We start from the raw sequence: 21,849 nt of genomic DNA on the forward strand, positions 1-21,849 counted from the left end.
GGAGGGGTGATTAAAGTTTGCAATGGGCTGCGGAGGGATGTAGCAGAGTCACCGTCCCTGGAGGTGTTTAACGAACGTCTGGACGTAGTGCCACGGTTAAATTGACATGATATTCGGTCACAGGTTGGACTCCATGACCTCGCAATCTTTTCCAACTCAAGTGACGCTGAGTGATTGCCGCCGTCTTCCCGGGCCCCGGGCCGGGCGGGCGAGACCACGGCACAGCCCGACCGCGCCCCACAGCGGCGGGACGGCCGCACTGCGCAGGCGCCACTCAGAGCGAGGCGGCGGGGGAGGCGCGGGCCCCCGGTGGGCATGCGCCGCGCTCCGCTCCGGGGCGGCCCCGCCCGCGGGCGCTCCGCGCCCGCCCCGCCGGGCCGGGCTGCGCACGGGGGTCCCGCTCCGCCGCCGCGACGAGGGGCGGGCGGCGGCCGCTGGCCCCGGGGAGCCCCCCGAGGCTTCCACCTGGTGCCGCCTGGGGCGGGGCGGTGACCAGCATATCCCGGCTCCTTCTTCCTCGGAGCAGCGGGGGTGGAGAGATAGGGGTTGGGGGAGGTTCCTCTCCATCGGAAGGAGCTGAGCTGAGCTGAGCGGAGCGGAGCGGAGCGAGGGGAAAGGTGGGTGTCGGAGAGGGGCTGGGTTTCGGAGGGGCCGGGCTTGGGGTGGGGATATTCCCGAGGGCTGCTCCGCCAGGTACTTGTGGAAGGAGGAAGCCGGCGGCCGTCACCGACCTGGAGCTGAGGGGCCGGGCGCTGCTGCGGGGAACTTTGTGGTACTTGGGGCGTGCGGGTCTTGCTTGCGTTCCCTTCCTCCTTCTCTGTTTTTCTCCCAGCGCGGCCGGACTCTCATTTTCTCCAGGGCCGTGGCCAGGGTCGGTTTCCCGCCCCGCGGGGGCCGTGGCCCCGCGCCCGGCCGCGGGCCGGGATGCGCCGGGAAGCGCTGGGAAGCGCGGCTCCGCGGGGCTGGACGCGCTCCCGTCCCTGCGCGGGGCGGAGGTGGCGGCCGCAGCTCGGGGCCTGCGCTTGCCCGGTTTTAAACTTTAATACGGCGTTACCCCTGTTAAGGTGGTTAAAAAGTCCTTTGGCGCGCGGGTTTCGTAGCCGTGGGTCGCTAAGAGTTTTTGAGTGTTTGGGTTTCACGTGGTAGTTGAAGTTTAGTACCCCAAGTCTGGGGGGTGCTTGTCTATAGCAGAGAAAGCATGGAGCCGCTGCTCGTTGCCTTGTCGCAGTTGCTTGGTGGAAGTGCATATGTGGAAGCGAACTGATTGACATCTATTCTGCAGGGTTAATCAATAATCAGAATGGTTATTGATGTAGTGCATTTTTATAGACCTTACTGAAAGCCTTAACTATGCAGCAGATTGTTACAGGGATGAAGTTGCTACAGTATTGTCGTCCTCAGAAGACAAAATATTTTTAACAAGTCTGAAGTATTGTGCTCTCATTGCTGGGATAGTGTGATGGTAGCTGACTGTCGTATGTCTTGATGAAGTTTCTCGACTTGAAACTAAGTAATAAACCCGAGTTCATTGTATGTACTGCCAACTTCCCCTACTGCTTTTTAAGTGAAAATGTGATTGCTGTTATTTTTCCTTTACCTATAGATGTTTTAAAATCCAGAGTCTGGGAAGTATGGTCATGCTAGGAAAATCATCTGTCCCAGGGAATTAACAATGCCTAATGTTTATTTTTTTTCATCATACTCGTATGCAGAGGTGAAAATGCAAATGTTCACTGAAGTCAACTCTTCTACATGCGAAGATGTAGATCTTACACTACCTTAAACTTGCATCCTGCATCTCAGTGACATGTAAAATCTTTGCTGTTCTTAAAATCTAAGTATTCTGATGCAAAAGTTAAGAAGGCTTCTTTTTTTCCTTGTGATTCAAAAAGCTTCCTGATGTCTTTTAACACACTGTTGTAGTAGAAGCCTTTATAGGGAGACATGTTGACTAGAACTGTCTTTTGTAAATGCTGGTTAATCTAACAGCAAATAGTTTTAAGAAGTATCTTTTTGAAGAATTTAATTGTAAAAATGTACTGAGTAATTCTGCTATGATCAGCATTTTTTTGCATTTGGTTTAAAATTATGTGTTGCAAAATTTCAAGAGAAAATTAAGGAAGTTCTTACTAAAATGGGATTATTTTTTTAATTGATCTGTCAAATGTGCTTGTGGAGGAACTTGTGATTTTATTTTTCCTTTGTTGTATTTGAGAATACAGGTTGGTTTTTTTCTTAAGTCATGGAATTGCTATCTAATGTAGGTGTATGATTCCTATGCTGTCATACAACTAGTATGATGGGTCTCTTTTCCCAAGTATTTTTAAAAATTTTCATAAAGGTTTTGTTATTTTAGTTGAGAAGGTAATGAAAAAGAGTTGTCTGTCAGTTGGTGTACTGCCCTGAAATACTAATGAAGACAACTTAATACTGACATTGTTTCTGATTTGGGTAGAAATTATGCAGGTAAACTACATGTAGTTCTTAAAATTTACAGATCTAACAGTGCAAAGTAGAACCTCCCTAATACATTTCCTTTTGAGAGAGTAAAACAAAGACTATAGACACATTAAAGGTGAATCAACTGAGTGTTTTTAAAGAAATTTTCTGAAGTAGAACTTTTGTGTTTCAGTGAAGATAGAGGTGATTGGTGATAACTGCAAGTTTGAGTGTGCCCTGAGATGCTAAGTGCTGCCTGTGACACTTCAGGAAGACCAGGGGGGTTTTTTTGGGTGATTTGAGGGTGTTCTTTTTCTGTTAGAAGATGCTAAATATATTCTGAGGATTGAATGTCATTGGTTGATCTCCAAACTGTTAGTTGAAAATGCAGGCTGTTAAGATGGGTGTTGGTTAAAACTGCCCTAGCAAACCTAAAGTAAAACAAAACTTTTCATAAGCCATCTTGTGATTTTTTTATTTTCAAGAGCATTTAATTAAAAAAAAAAAGTCCTAGAAGAAAAATTACACTTCCTTGCTGCTTTAATACAGAAATGGGGGCATCAATTTATTTCTGTGGAATGCTGAGGCTAATTTAGATCCAAACTTTATATTTAATGAGGGTGAGAATATGTAAAAGTAAACACAGAGAAATAATTTTTATTTGGATCAAAAAATTTCTGTAGAAAGCTGTGAGAATTTCAGTTTTATGGCAAAGAAATTTGCTCTTTATTTAAGTTTATTGTGTTAGTAGGAAATTGTGACTTAGGTTAAACTGATGAAATTCAAAGATACCAGAACGGTGTGAGCTGCAGTTTTTTGTTGGCTATCAAAAGCAGACCAGATATGTACCTATGGCTGGTTGTAGTTGAGGTTGGTAGCCTCCTTGTGGGTTAGTATGAGGGGAACTCAGGAGCAACACGAAGCACAGCAGCTGCATTTTATTTTCAAATTAAATTCAGTCATTCTGGTACTAGATTAAATTTTCAGGTAATAAGACTTGGGAATTCTGGAAGCTCAAACTTTTGAAGAGTTGTCAACAACTTCCTTATTATTATCCATAGATTTCTGGCTCAGAAGCCTTTTTTTATTAATTTATATTCTACACAGAATTGCACAGTTTACTTTTCCCTGTAGTTAGTTCATAAATGCTTGTTTTTAACCCACGTGTGCTTGTGGAAAACATGTAGTATAGCCTAGTATGAATGAAGTTATTTCTCCTTCTGAGCTTGCTGTTCACTCCCCAATCTTGTTTACTACTACTAGCTGATATAATCAGAAATGGAAATCATCTATCACAATCAGAAACATGAAAATAGCAAAATATAAATAAATCTCCTAGTTTCCCTAGCAGCTGTCAAATTACTGTTCATTTGATTTGGTCTGTAGTCAAGAAAATTGATCTGCTTTGTGTACCCTGTGTTGGGACATAAGCAGTTGATTTGGGTTCTACCAGGGAGTATTTGTCACTTTTCTGCTGAACTAATCCTCTGTTAAGTGATAAGCACAAGTGTGTATTTGTCAACTTTCTTTTAAGGATATCCTGATTAAATAAAGTCTTATATCAAAACATGAGGATGAGAGTTAGTTATATCATAAAATTATGCCTACAGCTGCTGTTTCAAGGTACAGTTCTTAATTCTTTTGCACCCACTAACTGTGCATGTAATTGCACTCCTGATTTTGGTTTTCCTGCTTTTGACCATTGTATATATTTTGTAGTTTTGGTTTCATTTGGTGGTACATATTTTAATGAACGACTATATTTAAGAGACTTTTTCCCTTTTCTCATTTCAGCATGTGAAAATTGTGCCTATTTCTTCAGGTCTGTGGACGTGAGTTGTACATTGGCGTTAGAGGCAGTATTTTTGACACGCTTTGCAGAGTGGGTAGGTGAAAAAATATTTTGTCTACTCCTCTTGATACCACTCTTCCTTGCTCTTGCTGTTTCCCTCTTGGCTGGAGTTGTTCAAACTCAGGTCTACTGCCAAAAGAGCTGCACCATCCTCAACAGTTCATTTCTGCACCTCCCTCATAGTGTAGCAACTGTCATATGTGAACTGCTTGGTAAAATAAATTATTCTGGTACCATGCTGCCTTGCAGTTGTTAGTCACTGCAGTGAGAGCTGTGAAAACGCAAGCATGAGGAGTGGCATGACTGCCTTTGCTCACTGCAGCCATAGATCAGCTTAAACTGTCCAGGAAGCCACACCTGAATTTCTTGTGAAAGCCAATGGAATGAATGCTCGTATGATTCAATAAATCAGCCATTATCTTTGCAATTAACTTCCTTAATCACTCTGAACTACTAGTAATTTAACTTGTTGCCATTCTTATTCATTAAAAGCCATAGTGTATTGCAATGGCATTTAAAGTCAAGAAGAGAAATTGTTCTTTCTGCAGTGAGTAGTAGAAGCAAAGGAATCAGAATTGTGTTTGCATATGTGCACTCTTTGAAAGTGTGCATACTTTGCATAAGTGTGTGGTGGGCTCAGTGATCTCCATTAGGATCTTACCATTTAAATGACATATTACTATTTTCTTGGAAGGTGGATTGCATTAATCATGGGAATAAAGATAATCCAAAACCAGTTCACATATAGGCAGGAATCAAATCTTACCATGTTGTCTGTTTTGGGTGGGACCAGACTGTATGGCAAAATTGGGGAATGGTAACCCTTTCCTTGTCTATAGGTTACATGGTAGCTACAGCTGAAGTGGCACATGAGAAGGATATGACAAAATTTTAGAACATTGCTGCAGCTTTTGATCCAGCTTACTAGGTGATTCCTAGACTGCACTACTTTGGAAAAGACAATAAATATTTTTAAAGCAAGAATTCAAGGCACATTTTTGCACATGTCCATAGTTACAACATCCTTCAAGGACTACATTTGAATGTGTAAATTATGCTTCAACACTTTGAGATGCAGACTCTCCTATCTTAAAGGTCTTTTCCAACCTAAATGAGTCTCGGGTTCTGTATGTCTTCAGGCTTTTAACTGCCATGTTTTCTAACCTAAAAACAAATGTTGTTCAGCAGTCAGCATGAAATGCATGATGATGTAGTGATCCCAAAGACCATTGAAAGTGAAAAGAATATAGCATCCAAGTATTTTATTGTAACATTAAGAGGTGATGTAATTTAATTAATAAATTACATGCAATCCCTCTTGGTATTTTTAGGCCTTCTTTGCCTTCCTGATTGCTCTCAGCTTAATTAGGATTTTGTTTCTCTATTTTCTTTTTCCATTTGTCAGTTTTTTGCTGGTTCACTTCCTCATTTTATTACACACGATACTGAATTAATTTTCTTACTCTTTTGAGTTCATCTGTTTCTATTTTCTAGTCTCTAATTTGTCTTTCTTGCTCCATGTATACAGACAAGCTGTGTTTTCTGGTTTTGTGTTACCAGGAAAACTACTCTAGCTTCATGTCTGTTCCTTCCCCTTCATCTCTGTTTATCCATCCTTGCCCCAAACACAATCAATGTTGAAGTAATTAATGTGAAGTTATTCAGTGCCATTAGTATATGACCTCAGATTTGATGGAAGTTGTAATGCAAAACTTAGTTTCTCTGGAGAAAGCTTCTTGAACTCAAAAGTAGATGATATGCTTGTTTTTCATTTGATTTCTGTCAGTGCTAGAAACTTTCTCGTTCTCTATAATTCCCTTTTACTGTATACAACCCTGCTTGTAAATGTATGATGGTTTTCTAAAATAGAAAACAAACGTATGGAAGTAAAATTAAATGCTTTTGAAGTGTGAAAGTAGCTTGAAATAACTCTATATTGCTGAATCTTATGCTGCATAGCATACTGTCCATAGGGAAATCAGACAGTTTGCTCATGGTAATTTTTGTCTTGTCATTGCTCTTGTTTTTGGTGTATAATGGTTGCTGTCTATAGGGCTGAAGATTGGGCAATAGATGCACTCTTTGGTGTAGAATCCGTAAGCAACAACATCACATTTCATTAGAAACTTTTTATTTTTGTGAACTTTATTTTGGACACATAAGGTTCATCTATTTTGTGTACAAAATTGATATTTTTAGTGCATGTGTGTAACAAGTGTAGCCTAGCATGTTGTGAAGGATATTATGTCCTCTCAGAGGAGCTATTTATCATGGTACTGGTTGCCATTGCAGTGTGTACCGTAAAATATAACAAGAGCAGCTCAGAACACACACACACACTCAAAGCTGCATCTCAGCAGGATCCAGGGTTCTCAAAGCATGCAATCCAAGGACTAGATGTGAACTGTTCTAGTCTGAAAAGTGTTAGTCATTCAGTTTTCAAACCAATGGTCAAATTTAAAACTGTAGACTTTCTGAAGGTGGTAACTTGTTTAATAACCAGTATATAATAAAAGCACAGACTGTTAATAGGGTGTGTGGATTTAATTATTGATAAAATTTAGAAGTTGTATTTACTTCACAGATTTTCTTAAAATAATGTTTCTTTCATAGCTGGTTGTATGTTTTACTGTTAAATCACTTCATAGTATACTTTAATCAGGGAAAAATAATTTTTTTTACCAGCTAACTTGTGTGTTCGCTTGAGACATGGAAGAAATGAAGACTGTTAGAGGATATATCACTGTGAAGTAAAACTGAAGGGAAATGTTCATGTTGTGTGACTGATGTAATATTTAGGTGAAGGAATGAGCAAGGAAAAGGAGTAGTCCTTATCCTTGGTCCATGTGTACTGAAAAGGTAAAGCATTCATTTCAAGAAAAGATGCTTGTTTTCTGATATGGGTCAGAATATAAACAAAAACAGAGGTTTATTGATGCTGTGCCGTCTCCCGAGTCTGCCAACAGGCTGAGATTATGACTTTATCCCCGTTTATGCAGCTAGTGTATTAATACAGAAGCTTTCATCTAAAGGATGATCCTTACAGGCACTAGTTTATTCCTAAGTTTTCCGAAAGATGAAGTGGAGGTAGGCCCAAGAAACACAGACCACTGCATGAGAGAGTTTCTTAGAGTGAGAAACTGATAAGAAACATTATTAAGGAAGAAGAGAGGAAACCAAATACACATGAGACAGAAGGGATAAAACCTGTGGGATTCATAGGTGTGACTGTGTTTTCCTTGCATACAACACTAGTCTCCTAGAAAGCATTAAGGAGTAATTAAAAATTCATTTTGTGAATAGAAATATTGAATCTACTGTTGATTTTGAGGCAAGTCTTTCAGCTGCTAGACCAAGAGCTTATTCAACTCATAATTTGTGTGATACACATCATCAAATAGACTTCTATTACTTTCCAGCCTCTTTAAATGTGCAATTCTTAGAGCTTTTAGTCCTAGATTTAAATGATTGTGCATATGAATTTTCCTTTAAAAATGTAGAAATTATTCTCTTTTGTCTGAAATCTTTTAATTGTGAAGCAGAAAATTCAGTAGTCAAAAACCATACAGTCAAGAATATCATCTTTAGGGTGTCACAGTTAAGTTTAGACTGGAAAGATTTTTTTTAAACTATTTGTAAGATACTAAAAATTTTAAGTTAGATAAAGTAGTTTCATGCTTTTAAGTTAAATGATTGATCAGTTAAGAGTCAATCTTTCTCTTATCTTCCTGTGAATCTGTGATGGTTTTTGGATACATGGGGGGGTGAGTTTCCTCCTCCCCTCACCCCCAATGTTATTTTCTTAAACTAAGCTGTGTAAATTTAGTTCTGCAAAACAATAGGAATCAAAGTAACGAAAGTAGATGTCTTTCATGCTGCAAGGTGGAGCTACTGATAAACACTGTATCCTGGAATTTTTCTGTTTTCAGAAGGAACTAGAGTTTAAAATGAGTACTAAAAGGGATGCTTCAGATAGGAGTTTTGCAGAAATTTTGATTGCTATTGTGATCCAACCAGTTGTTTTCTTTCTCTTTCTTCGTGCTCTGCAAGTTAAACTATTTCCTTTGCAGGAGGGAAAAAAATAATGCACAGTTTGTCACATTTTCACTTCTATCACAGTGTTTTTCTTTCTCACTTTAAGCTGTTTACCATTACCTTTGTGTAACATCGTTCAATTTTTTTTTTCAGGGTTTTTTAATACGTGTTGTTACATAGTTAAAGTGTAGTTACAGATCTCTTAGCAGTTGATTTAAATGAAGTAATCTCTTTTATATCCTGTCTCACACACTAGTTCTTTTGTTAAAGCCACTCTTGGGTTTAGCTGTTACCATATTGTTTGGCATTAGTGTCATGGTTTTGTTTTGTTTCTTTCAGATCTACTTCTTTCTTTATTTTAACTTTTAAGAATAAATTATAAACCAGATTTGCATTTATGGTACTTTTTAAGGCTATGTAAATTTTCCTCTTACTAAATTCAAGAGAGGTGGTGGTTTATTTGGGATTCTGGGTGTTAGAGCATGGCTTGTGCATGGTAAAGTATACAATGATGCAAAACCCTACACAGCGTGGCATTGTATAGATACATTTGTGACTTTAATTATAAAATTTTTAAATTTAAAGCCAAGTATCTTCATCTGTACAGCACTTCATTCTGTATAGTGTTTATTTACAGATATTTTCCCATATTCACTTCCTTATTAAGAATCAGAATAAATTAGTAAGGATTGTGTTGAGTGTTCTATTGATAGTTTGAAAAAGATATATATGTGAAAGAAATATATTGTGGTAATATAAGTAAATTTTCTTCACAAAAATCTGTGTTAACTCTTGAGGGAAGCTATCTTCACACATTTAAGGCTTAAGCTGGCTAGGAAGCATAGGCATCAATCTTTGTTTTTAGTAAAGTTTGTATTTATGCTGTCATAAAACAATATTATTGGAAATTGTAAATGGGTGATGATATCACAAAGAAAAGCAGTCATCTTTGATTACAGTTTCAAAGAAAGTTCTGCCTCTGTGTCATGATACCTGCTGGATCTCTGGAATATTCAAAGTAGTGTAGGATGAGCTTAAAGCCTTCATACTAAATAGAAGTATTTCTGACTTTAAGAATGAAAATGCATATTTTATATTCATTAAAAAACTAAACTTGTCACTCTTAATTTTACAGCTCCTGATGATCACATTCTCAAGGCCGCTTTTGCATGTTTTGCACCTTCAAGAGTTGTTTCCTTATGTTCTTGCCCTGTATCTAGCATAAATGCAAAGTACATAATATTTTTCTCTTAATATTTTAATTACTGTTCCGTAACTCTTTGAAAGTGTTCAGTACCTTTTTACCAATACAGGAGGGAGCCTCTGTAGTTGGCAACAGAGGCAGTGAGCAAGCTGTGGTTCTGGCAGAGCCAATGAATGTTCAAACCTGCCGAGGAGCTGTCAGTGCTAAGATAGAGCTTCTGGGGTGGCTGGCGACCAGCAGCTTCAGTCTGTGGTTGGGAGTCCTCTTTATAGTGAGGGAAAGAAGGCTTGCTTGTTTGTGGTCATTGCCTATAATTTCCTTCTTCTTCAGCTTACTGAAATGGTAGGCTATATCTATTTAAGGTACAGTAATTTCACGACCATAAGGCACACCGGACTATAAGGCTCACCACCCAGGAGTCAGCAAATTTCGCAACTTTGTAGATCAGATAAGGCGCATTGGACTATAAGGCGCACTTTTTTTTTTTGCAGCAAGGATCCGCCCCCAGCTCCCCCCGCGCGGACTATAAGGCACACTTCTGGGTTCAAGGGAAAATTTTAGTCAAAAGGGTGCACCTTATAGTCGTGAAATTACTGTAAGTTTATTTTTAATACAAATAGATGGTTTTGAAATTCCCCATAGTTTGGCTTTACTGTCTTTGAAATCTTTTTCTTTTGGCACCAACAGCATTGTACTTCACATTAAATCCCCATTTTGGAAGTAGGAGCTGCGTATCCTTTGCAAACATGAAAGAGGAAGAAAGAGTAAATGAATATAGCAATTATCTAGAGACATGCTGCAGAAGCAGAAGATAATGGAAATTTTCACTCTTCTCATGGTCCTTAGCTTTTGTTTCCACAGTCAGGTTCTAAAAAAATTAATAAAGTATGCAGTAGAGCAGTTAGTTTAAATATAACTGTGGTTTATTACTGGCATAGCTTGAAATTATGATGTTTTGTTGATGATGTTTTGCCCCAAAAGGGCAAATTTCAAGTACAGTAATTTCATGAGTATAAGGTGCACTGGAGTATAAGGCGCACTTCCGGGTGTTGACAAATTTCCGAATTTTGTCCTTATATAAGGCACACCGGCGTATAAGGCGCACTCTTATTTTTTGCAGTGAGGATCTGCATGCAACAAAGTAACGAATTAGTAACGGAATCAGAATCGCGCTATCGTGGGGTTTACTGGCTTGGCTTGGGGCCAGGCGGGCTCAGCTCAGCTCGGGGCTGCTGCAGGCTCGCACTTCCAGGTTGGCACATTTCCGAACTTTGTGCATATATAAAGCACTCTGGGGTATGAGGTGCACTTCTGTGTTCGGACCAAAATTTTAGTCAAAAGAGTACGCCTTATACTTGTGAAATTACTGTAATTAATTTATTTGCCGCATAGACTCGTAGAAAAAATGTGCAGTTTTAATTTACATGCATGAAGAGAGGTCCTATTTTCCCTTAAAATTGCCCATGCTTTTTTCATAATGAAACCTGTAATCATATTCTTCCTTATGTTGACTTAAAACTAATAGGATAGAAAGATGACCCACTAAATTCTAGGAAAACCATCAATACAAATATAAGTTTCTGTGGAACTATCCCATTTCTAATTAATTGAACTGTATTGAAGAATTTTTGACTTCTAGAAAATAAGAGGAAGAAAATACTGCAGTTGAAAGCTGAGAGGAAGGTAATAAGGATGTTACTTACATCTTTTTTAAAAATTAAAAGATTGTTTATAGGATTCAGTGATTCCAGAAGTAACGGTAAATAGATGCCTGCCATAGTTTTAACATGAGGACATGTTCTAAAGAAGGATTTTGCAGTATTAGACTTACCTGTCTGTTTCCAACTGTATGTCACTCACAAAGATTTTAGAAACCTAGAGTTGCTGACTTTCAAATGTTTGTTTTATGTTTTTGCCATGAATGCGGTGGCTTTTATCCTGGAATTGCAGAATCATTAGCATAAATTACTATCAGACTTTTAAAAATTGTAGAACAGCTGAAGTAGTTTCAGTTGCTGTAGTCAGTTGTGTAATATGTCTTATTTAGTCAGGGAAATTGATCTGGTAGGTACTGAAGAATACTTTTCATTAACCTATTATTGAGTGCCACACTTTGTGGTGGGTTCTTACTGGACTGTTTACTCAGCACTATAGATGTTACTTGTTTTTAAAAAAATGTCCAAAATCAAACTAAGTTTTCTGAGCAACTGGTTTCTAGTTCCTTCTCAATAATACAAGGAAAGAATTAAGTTCATTCTAGATTGAGTTTATCTAGCTGTAGCTGTTTTATTGTTCTTGCCTTACCTGTCACCAAGTAGTAATTCCCAAAAATGGAAAGATGCTGCCTTGAAGTAGGAGAGATGGAAAGTCTTGCAGCATTTAAAAAAATAAAAGGAGTCTTAAGATGTTAGGAGATGATTCACGTGGAATGGTGGAAGGTGTTGCAACCTTGGTTTGGTAGCTGTCCTTGTTTTGAGCAATTCCATTTGCCTCGTTTACCACAGTCTGAAAGAAGGAATATTCACCATGTAATTGGTCCCGTCCTGGCACTCAGAAGGCAGGTGCTGTTTTCTGTGAAGTAAGCTTTGTGCTGGAAGAAGTGTTTATCAGGGAAGGGTTAGGCAGCATGGTTACTTGTCCTGCCTGCTTGTTCACTTTCACTGTGTGGCCTCACAGAGAACTGGTGAGGTTCAACCACTGTCCTACCCCACACCGTTGTGCTGTGAAAACTGCTGGACACAAATAGTGGATAACTAAGCAGTAACCAGTGGAAAATTTGTGCACAGAGAGAGATTAGGGGCATGGTAGGACTCTCTAGCCTGTGTAGAAAGATTCAATCGGAATCCTCTAAGACATTATCTTGGGCACACGCCCTTCTTGTGTGGACTTTTTCAGCACTAAAGGCCTTGCCAGAACAACCTGTAGCAGATCTTTGTCGCCACATTAAATGCTTCATGTTACAAAGTATTTTAGAAATATCTCTTTTCATCTCTATGTGGGGAAGAAAGAGATTGAACAAACGGTCTTAAATTTTATAATTGAATTTTGTAAATTTTGGCTTAAATTTTATAATTTCTGTGTGTGTTTTGTATGAGCAGAATTGTGAAAACACTGAAGAGATAAATGTCATTTTTTCCATTAATCCAGAATATCTCAAACATACACATCTTGTACTTCAACTCGCACAACTGCCATGGTGCAAATTTATTTTGCAATCTCCTAGAACAGTTTTACTTTCAGTCAATGGCTGAGTAGGTTTATCGTTTATAAGCTGGCTAAATAAGGAGACAATGAAAAACCTTGTTTTGGTATTCTCGTACTTGAGAAATACCTTGGTCAGCCACTTGCAAAAACAGTGGCATTACTGGTAGTTTTCATATACTACATCCTTCCAAGGGGTATGCTGTAGTTAATAAATATGCTGTAATTGTAGGGGTAGGTATAAAACTTAGTATGCATACAAGAAGTTAAAAATTGGAATAGAGTTTCAGTGGGACATTCAGATAATAACAAAAAGTATAACCAAAATCTTCAGGTAAGATTCTAAATTCTTGTGTAAGAAACTAAGTTTTGTAGTCGGGGTTCTAGAGTTAGCAAGCCTAGGCCAGGCCAATTATTCTGCAATGTCTTGATTTAATCTTTAATTGTTTTATTTTGTTTTTTAATGCAAACGTAGTTGGAAGTATGACAATTTAAAGATAATCCTTGTATCAGGCTGAAGATATGAAGACAATTACACATTTGAAATTATGATGGTTCCCAGTATTGTAAGAAGCCCAAAGCTTTGTTGATCTTGCATTAAACCAAATAAAACAATTGCATAGGTGATGAGCTTGAGGTTTAAAGAATTCCTTTATGTTTTGACTACTCTAGTGGGTTAATGGTTGTCAGTGTAGTAGCAAAATCTAGGGAACTCTCTTAGGATGTGGTGACTGAATGATGTCAATTTTAAGTACAGGCACATGTAATGGATGAAGGTTGTAATTTTGGTATAATTTTTCTCCTGTTGAAGCTGGTTTAGTCCACCATCCTGGACTAGCAGTTCATTGTGTGCTGCAGTGAGCTACAGCTTCAATTTTATGGATTCAGGCCAGTTACACAGAGAGTTGTAACACAGGTCACTGCAGCCATTTGAATTGTTTCATCTGTTTCTTTGGGTGTGCTGAAAATGGAGGAGGTTGGAAGATTGTCTTCTGAAAATGTCTGAGGTGTGTTTTTTGATACCAATGTGCATAAAATTAAATATGAAATGGAAAGAATACCTGTTGGACATGGTAATACGCCACATTTTTCCAGCCTTCTGGAAATATGCAGAGATTTCTTCTGTTGAATAAACAGTAAGTTAAAAACCAAATTAAAACCTCCTCACCAGAATTGCATCAGTAGCACTTTTTCTTCTTGCCCACCAGTAGATAAAAGGAAAGCTTGGTGTAATAAGGGACCATCATTAATATTTTCTACTACATCTGCACATACAGCATTTGTTTAACTAGCATGATAAGCATTTTACAATCAAAATATGCTCTTTTGGTGCAATACGGGAGTGCTGGTATACTCAGTGTACTGCTAATAGGTGAAAATTTTATCAGTATTGCATGTTAATTATGTTCTAGTATCTGTGCAAGTACAGTGTGATATGCATGACCTCTAGTAACCATTTAACTGATATTTCTTTAAAATACAGGGTTTATAGTTTTTAGTTCTCTTAATGTAAAAATGATTTTGCTGTTTACCACCATTAGATGTTGTATTTAAATATACTGTTAAGATGCAGTTTTGCAGTTAAAATAAGTCTCTACTGTTGCTGGAGAGAAATGAGCACACGTTTTCTTCCATCCCACACTAACACCTGTGCTCATTCATGAACATCTATATTTGGCTGAAAGGGTTTTTAAGCACCCTACCCTAATCACAGTCTTCTGTTGTGAATGACTTTCCCACACTAGGGAAGCAGCAGGAGCACATTATTAACAAGGATGAAGAGACCCTAATTGCTCCTTTAAGCACATAAAGCACATATAAACCAATACTCTGAGCAATGTTTTTGCCGCCAATGCAAGCCAGCATGATGGCTTATCCTTACTGTTTTCTTTGCAGTGGATCCTGCCACTTCTCAATCCCTCTTCCATCTGAATAACTAATGTAACTCAGAATGCTGGCAGACTGGAGAAATGATTACAGTAATTTCGCAATTATAAGCCGCACCATTTTGACTAAAATTTTGGTCTGAACCCGAAGTGCAGCTTATAATCAGGTGCGGCTTATAGATGGACAAAGAACAAAAAGTTGCTGCTTTAGTTTGGAGGACAGGTGTCTGCTGAGAAAGGCAGGAGCTTCTCTTTGAAATGGAGAATGTAAACCCCCTCCCTCCAAATTATTATAATTTTGAAATCAAGGGTCTTTCTGGCAAAAATATGGGAATTAGGAATAACAGTTCTTTACTAGGGAAATTAAAATAGAAGTACAGTACTACAAAGAAACAAACTCCAAACCCTGACAAAGTCAGAGTACAACCTGACACCCTGTCAGGCAGGGTGTTGGTAGCAGTCCCATTAAATGGTGGCTGCATCCTCTTGCAGTGACAGATGTGGTTCAGTTGAAGCAGTGCTCCTGTAGAAGGTGCAGTTTCCCTCCGGAGGTCCAGTGATGATGTGGAGAAATCCGTTTTTCCTCTGGAGTCCAGTGGAGAAAGGGGCTCCCTTAGTGTCCCAAAACCTCTGTTTTTATCTTGGTAAGAATGTTGGGCTCTTCCCCCTGGCTGGAGCAACTTCCAATGGGATGCAGTAATTTTATCAGTCACACAGTGGGACTCAATGGCCGTTAGCAGAAAATGACTCGCTGGAGGAAGGATGGGTTGTGAAAAGATAAAGAACAATGCCCCACCTGGTTTCAATGGATGGCCCATTAGCAGAATATCTCCCACAGAGATAAGGATCACTGCCCCCACCCTCAACAGATGGTGATAGAATGGATACCTTTTATCACACTCTGTGTTGTAACATGCATCTTATAATCAGGTGCGGCTTATATATGGACAAAGAACGAAAAGTTTCCAACACCTCTAAGTGTGGCTTATCATCAGGTGCAGCTTATAATAGTGAAATTACTGTAATCTCATAGGAAGATTCATTGGCACTATTCTTCATGCAAGATAAACAGTTCACACACATGTGGGAATACTGGACCAAGAGCAATGTCAAGTTCTCTTTCCACCAAAGTGATGAGAAGCTATTTGGATTAACTTATCCCGTCTTGTAGAATTACTCCCTTGGTCTCTATTAAAATACTTTTATGAAAAAGTGTGGTGAAAGTTTCAGGAAACTTAACTGCCTTTTAGAAGTGTTGTGGTACCTTGTTTCTTGTCAATATTTTGAAGATGATGCGTGGCTGGAAGATTACAGCAGTCTTAATGAGTAAACAGGTGTAACTGGAGCTAGATGCTGATTTTTTGAATAAAGAACCTGTAGTATTCAAACTCTCCTCTGTCAGTAGTTAAAGCCTCAAATTGTTAATACTCTTAAAGCAAGTACTTTGATCTTTGTCCTAAGAATTTGATGGTAAGTCATATGTATTATTAAAAAATGTTTATTTTCTTAAGCATTTGTTATTCTTTTTAAAAGTGAACTGTAGTGGGATATATGAAGTGTAACAGCTGAATTTGCTAAATTCTTGAGACACGGTAGAAATTTATGTTGTTGGCATTTTTTTTCCTGAAAAATAAGTTCCTGGCCATCGTGGGTAATGTGTATAGGAAGGGGATGTTCTTGGGAAGAATAAGTAAAGCATTTATATTGAGCTTTCTCTGTAATAGCTTTTACTAGTAATCTTGTCTTTTATTTCTTAGTGTGATCCTGACAAGCTTCTTCTGGTGTCAGTAACAGACCTTTCACCATGAGCAATTCTACTCCAGCTACAGGTATACATTAAAAAAAATTAAAATCTGCATTTTTCAACTTTTCTTTCTCTGTCTTATTTTTTTTTTCCTTCGTTTTGTGCGTGCGTGTGTTGAGGAAGATGCGGTAAATGTATATGTTTACCTGTAGTTTTAGATCAGACAAGAAGTTGAAAGTGAGAGAAAGCTGGTCTGCTTTTGTTAATATTATTTCCAGCATTAGGTGTACATGGAGTGTTAATGACCAATGGTTGCATAAATGAACTTTATGTCAAATTAACTAAATAATGACACAGACAATTACCTGTCAGCAGTGGTTTCCAAATAGGTTATTTTATATCAGGGCAAAGAACAGAGCAGATTGTCTTCTGTTAAGTGACAGATTTGCTATATTTCCAGTAGGGAAGAAGGAGGAGTCAGGGAGCTAAATTGAAGATTTTTCTATTTGATTTCTTTGCACATGTCAGGTTGTTTATACTTCTGCTGATCAATTCAATGTGATGTCCAAATGTTTCTGCTCGGCTTGAAATAGCGTTACCTTATAGCTCAGCAATGTAATATTAATTAACAGAGCAATGACTGATCATTCACAGTGGTATCCAAGATGCCTAAATGATGTAGAGGTTTTTGGGATATATTAGTAGGGATTCTGATTAATAATCATATAAATCTAAAATTAAATATAATCACTATTGAAATGTATATTTTTACTTAATTCAGCTGCAACACTTAGTTTTTGTTGTTATGTTTGGGGTTTTGGGGTTCTTTGGTCTGGTGGGTCACATATCTAAATGTGTACCTCTCTACCTAAGGCTACTCAGGGAATACATTTGAGCCAGTAATTAATTGCAACTGTAGTGAACTTCCCTTTGTACATCAGGAACCAGTTTTCACTTTGGTCATAAGGCTGCTTATGATCTGTCTGAAAATGGTTTTTACTTAATTAAGTGAACAATTCAGAAAAATGATCACCTTTGGCATGCTTTAAAGAATTATTGAATAAATTTTGAAATTTAGATGCTGGAAGATACAGATGGTTATCACTCTGCATCAAAAGTAGTATCAAACCACAACTGGAGAAAGAAGCATAGTTTAAAAAATTAGGAGGTTTTACATTTGAGATGTACTAGTGTTTATTGCTGATTTAGTAACTTAGCTAAAGTTTTACAAGAGAAGAAAAACTGCAATAGTTTGCCACTTCGCTGCATTTTGTCACCTCTGACAATGTGTTAGAACCCAGAAGATACTGCTTCTGCAAGAATCTCTCATATTAAACTAAGGGCAAAATTCATCCTAACCTTCATTTCCTGCTTTCTTTAGTCAACCATTCCTTGACTTAGTCTACATCACTGACATCGTGTCCATTTTGAACCTGAAAAGTAACAAAATTGATTATTAGAGTTTGCTGGTAATATGTCTTCTTATGGCTTGATAGCAATATGTGTTTAATATGGTCATGCTTGTCCTAAAGTTCACATTTGTCAGAATGCATACAGAGCATGTGAAATTTCTTGATGGAAAAATCAGCACATAACAGATTTTTCAGTTTTGCAGGTGAAAGAATTGCTGAATGTGGTATGATTGGAGCTTTGATCATCCAATTTGAAAATTTATACGCTTCCACTAATGAAAAGACACTCTCTAAATGTTCTTATGCAGAATGACTTGTGTGAACCAGTTCTCAGCCTAAGACTATATGCAAAACTTCAGCAAAATGTGAAATATCTTACAAAGGTCATACAGAAATTTCTTCCCTGTCTTTTCTGTTTCTCCCTGGAAGGCTAAATGCAACAGATTAGGTATTCAGACTAGATCTCTTGCCTCCATTGCAACTTCTTCTAGAACAATATGCTTGTTCCAGATGTGGTGTTCTGCTTAAAAGTGCTTTCAGGGGTACTGAGTAGTGTTCTTGAAATAGTCATTGGTCACTTACTATTCCAAATCTGTCACTTACAGGATCCAAATAGGCATGTGTTCAGAAAAAACCTACTTTTGACAGTGTGTCAAAGTGGTAGGTTTAAAGAGTTTGTATGGATTTCATGCTCTTCTTTTCAAAGACTTTGTAAAACTTAAAAAACATTTGGAACAACAGGCTTTCTATAATAAAGTAAAAACAAATCTCAAACCTTGAGTTAGTGACTCAGTCACGGAAGATAAGTGGGTGATAAAAGAAAATGTCTTCTTACACTGTCCCTTTGTTAGATATGAAATATCCTTTCTTGAGGTTCAAAGAACTATGCCTAAGTCTATGTCAGTGCTGAGGCAATAGTTTCTCTCCTTTAGATTTTGCTATGTACACTGTGCAATGGGTTTGTCGTGTTTACTTGTCTGTTTCCCTCCCTAAAATATTTTAGATAATGAGAAGAAAAAAAGTAAAGGAAACAGATCACCATGTTCCCCTTCACGTGTCCTTCATATTCGTCAAATTCCAAATGGTGTTACTAGAGAAGAAGTTGTTTCATTAGGTTTCCCTTTTGGCAAAGTAACCAATCTCTTGATGCTAAGAGGAAAAGGTCAGGTATGTTGTTTTTCAGTGTTTCAATAATGAGCAAGACTGAAGATGTGGTTCATGTTATGATAATTTTGATCTTGTGCTTGAGTGAAATGATTGTAACAATGTCTAAATATTTAATTGGTAGCAGAAAATTTTAATATTTTTAAATATGAAAGGATGTTTTGAAATTTAAGTTTTTAATATGCTTTTGGATCAAATAATGAACTAGAAATATGTTGATAATATTGCTAAACACTGTATCTGCTTTGTGAGAACATACTGATGATCAAGAACTACGTTGTCACTATTGATGACATGTCTTCAAAGAGCCTGTCTGCTTAAGTTACTAAAATGCATGTTAATTTTTTGGCATCTGTTTAATCCTATTAGATGTGACAGAGTAGTTTGTGTCATGAAGAAACACAGCAATCCTAAAAATAATAAACAATCATTCAAAAAATTGTCTAGAGCACTGAGCTGGATTAATAAAATGCATAAACTGATGGATGTTTGAGGTTCTGTTCCAGTTTTTTTCAATCAGTATCCATATCAGCTCTCTAGGTAATTTAACAAATTGATTAGCAGTGTGGTATTGCTTCCCACATGTCATACTTTTTCTACCTCTTCGTAAATGACATAGTGTACTTACAATGTAAAACTTTCTAAGAAAGTGCACAATTTTAATAAAACAACGCCATCATTCTAATGCTGAGCAAATCAGTATTTTACTTTCACATAATCATTTTCTAGTGGGAGTGGAATTGGGAAAAAATTATGCTTTTTTCTCACTTGTAAACAAAACCAGCATTGAAATCAGCCTTGTATTGGTTACAGGCGTTTTTGGAAATGGCTTCCTTAGATGCTGCTGTTTCTATGGTGAACTACTACACTCCTGCTCCACCTCACCTGCACAATCAGCCAGTTTATGTTCAGTATTCCAATTACAAGGAACTTAGGATTGACAATCAACATAATCAGGCTGTAAGTACAATATTTCCATTTAACAGGATATAATTGAATGAGTTGTGAGTGCATGTGTTAATACAGAAAGTATTAAGGCCTTTTCTGCTTCTCGCATTGGCCTGCCAGTGAGAGTGCACAAGATGGAAAGGGTCTCAGCTAGGACAGTTGATCGCAACTGACCAAGGGGATGTCCCACACCGTATGATGTTGGGCTCAGCATTGAAAGCTGGGGAAAGGATGATGAAGGAGGGATGTTCAGAGTTGTGGCCTTTTTCTTTCCAGTTGTTATGCTCAGTGAAGTTCCTACTTTCTTGGAAATTTAAAAACCTCTCTGCCAATAAGGGAGGTGTTTAAACACTTTGTTTTGCCTCAATTGTACATGCAGCTATTGCCTTGCTTGTTCAGTTGTCTGTAACTGAACCCATGTAACTGAAAACTGAATTTTCTCACTTCCACTCTTCCAATACCCTCTCCCATTGTGCTAAGCTGTGTAGTACTTTGCATACTAGGGTTAAACCACAGCACTACTAAATAAACATGCTATTCTTCATTATACCAGTAGACAAATTCAGATACGTATAATTTCAATAACTTCTTACAGACAGGGACTTCTCAATATCTGTGAAATTAATGTGTAAAAGTTCAAGTTCAAAAGTAGTTCATTGTGATGACAGTGAAATCAAGTGAAGGTGGCAGGAGGACTGCTTGTACGAACAAGGATCTCCTGACTGGGCATAGAAGAGTTGGAATGATGAGCAGGTGCCCGAGGAGGATTATAGAGCATTATCTGAACATGCAGGTTAGGAAAGTCAAAAGCCACATGAAGTTGTCTCTGATGAGAGATGTGAAAAGCAGAGAGTTTGGTTCTTGAAGTGTATCAGCAGTAGAAATGAGATTTCATTTTAAAAAAAAATACGTAGGCCTGCTGCTGAATGGGGCAGGCACAAAGAAGATGGAAAAGGCTGATTTACTGAGAACCTTCTCAGCAATCTTTCGGGATAAAGACTTACCCTTGTTATTACCAAGCCTATGAGAACAGAGAAGGGTCTTGATGAAGTAGAGAAGAATCACATTAGAGAGCATTTAAACTACAGTGATTTCGCGATTATAAACCGCAACATTTTGACTAAAATTTTGCTCCCAAACCAGAAGTGCAGCTTACATTCAGAAGCGGCTTATATGTGAACAAATTTTGGAAGTTTCCCAACCTGGAAGTCCGAGCCAGCAGCAGCCCCGAGCCGAGCCGGAGCCTGCCACGCCCTGGGCGGTGGGGCAATGGCGGCACAGTGGCAACACTGCCCAGCTCCAGGGGACGTGGTGGCGGCACCAGCTGGGCACGCCCCTCTCCCTATTCCCGGCGGCACCGGCCGGGCATGCCCCTCTCCCTCTTCCCAGCGGCACCAGTCAGGCAAGCCTCTCTCCCGCTTCCCGGCAGCACTGGTGGGCACACCACTCCCCTGCCTCCCGGCGGCAGCGACGAGCGGGGCCGGGACCTCTCCCTGGCGGCCGCCACAAGCAGGGCCAAGCCAGTAAACCCCATGATCCCGCGATTCTGTTACTAATTGGCAACTTTGTGAAAGTTACACATGGATCCTCACTGCGAACGTAAGTGCGGCTTACAATCCAGTGCAGCTTATATATGGAGGAAAAAAGAAACCTTGCTGACACCCTGGAAGTGTGGCTTATAATCAGGTGCAGGTTGTAATCATGAAATTACTGTAATTGGATAGACAAAAAGTCTATGGCCCTAGTAACGTACACTTTTGAATGCTGACTGAGCAGACTGATGTCATTGCAATGCCACCGTATAATCTTGAAAATGTGGCATTTGTAAAATGTTTCTGAGGACTAGAAAAAAGAAAATCCTTCCCTTCTATCTTGAGGAAGGACAACAAGGAAGATTAAAAGAAAAAGATCTGGGCAACCACTGCTTGATCAGCCTTGCTTTCGTCCCTGAGTAAGGAATGGAG

General features: G+C 38.6%; 1 protein-coding gene across 1 annotated transcript in view; it reads left to right on the forward strand.

The window, feature by feature from the left end:
* Positions 1 to 415: 415 nt before the first annotated feature.
* The window catches only part of PTBP3 (polypyrimidine tract binding protein 3), a 45,132-nt gene continuing 23,698 nt past the window's right edge, over positions 416 to 21,849 (forward strand). The window contains exons 1-5 of the mRNA XM_033084964.2: positions 416 to 617; positions 4,234 to 4,325; positions 16,375 to 16,446; positions 18,777 to 18,940; positions 19,751 to 19,897. Of these exons, the coding sequence (XP_032940855.1) occupies positions 16,422 to 16,446; positions 18,777 to 18,940; positions 19,751 to 19,897 (336 nt within the window). The 5' untranslated portion in view covers positions 416 to 617; positions 4,234 to 4,325; positions 16,375 to 16,421. The remainder of the gene's footprint in view (positions 618 to 4,233; positions 4,326 to 16,374; positions 16,447 to 18,776; positions 18,941 to 19,750; positions 19,898 to 21,849) is intronic.

Source organism: Catharus ustulatus, chromosome Z, assembly GCF_009819885.2.
Source record: "Catharus ustulatus isolate bCatUst1 chromosome Z, bCatUst1.pri.v2, whole genome shotgun sequence".
Taxonomy (NCBI): Eukaryota; Metazoa; Chordata; class Aves; order Passeriformes; family Turdidae; genus Catharus; species Catharus ustulatus.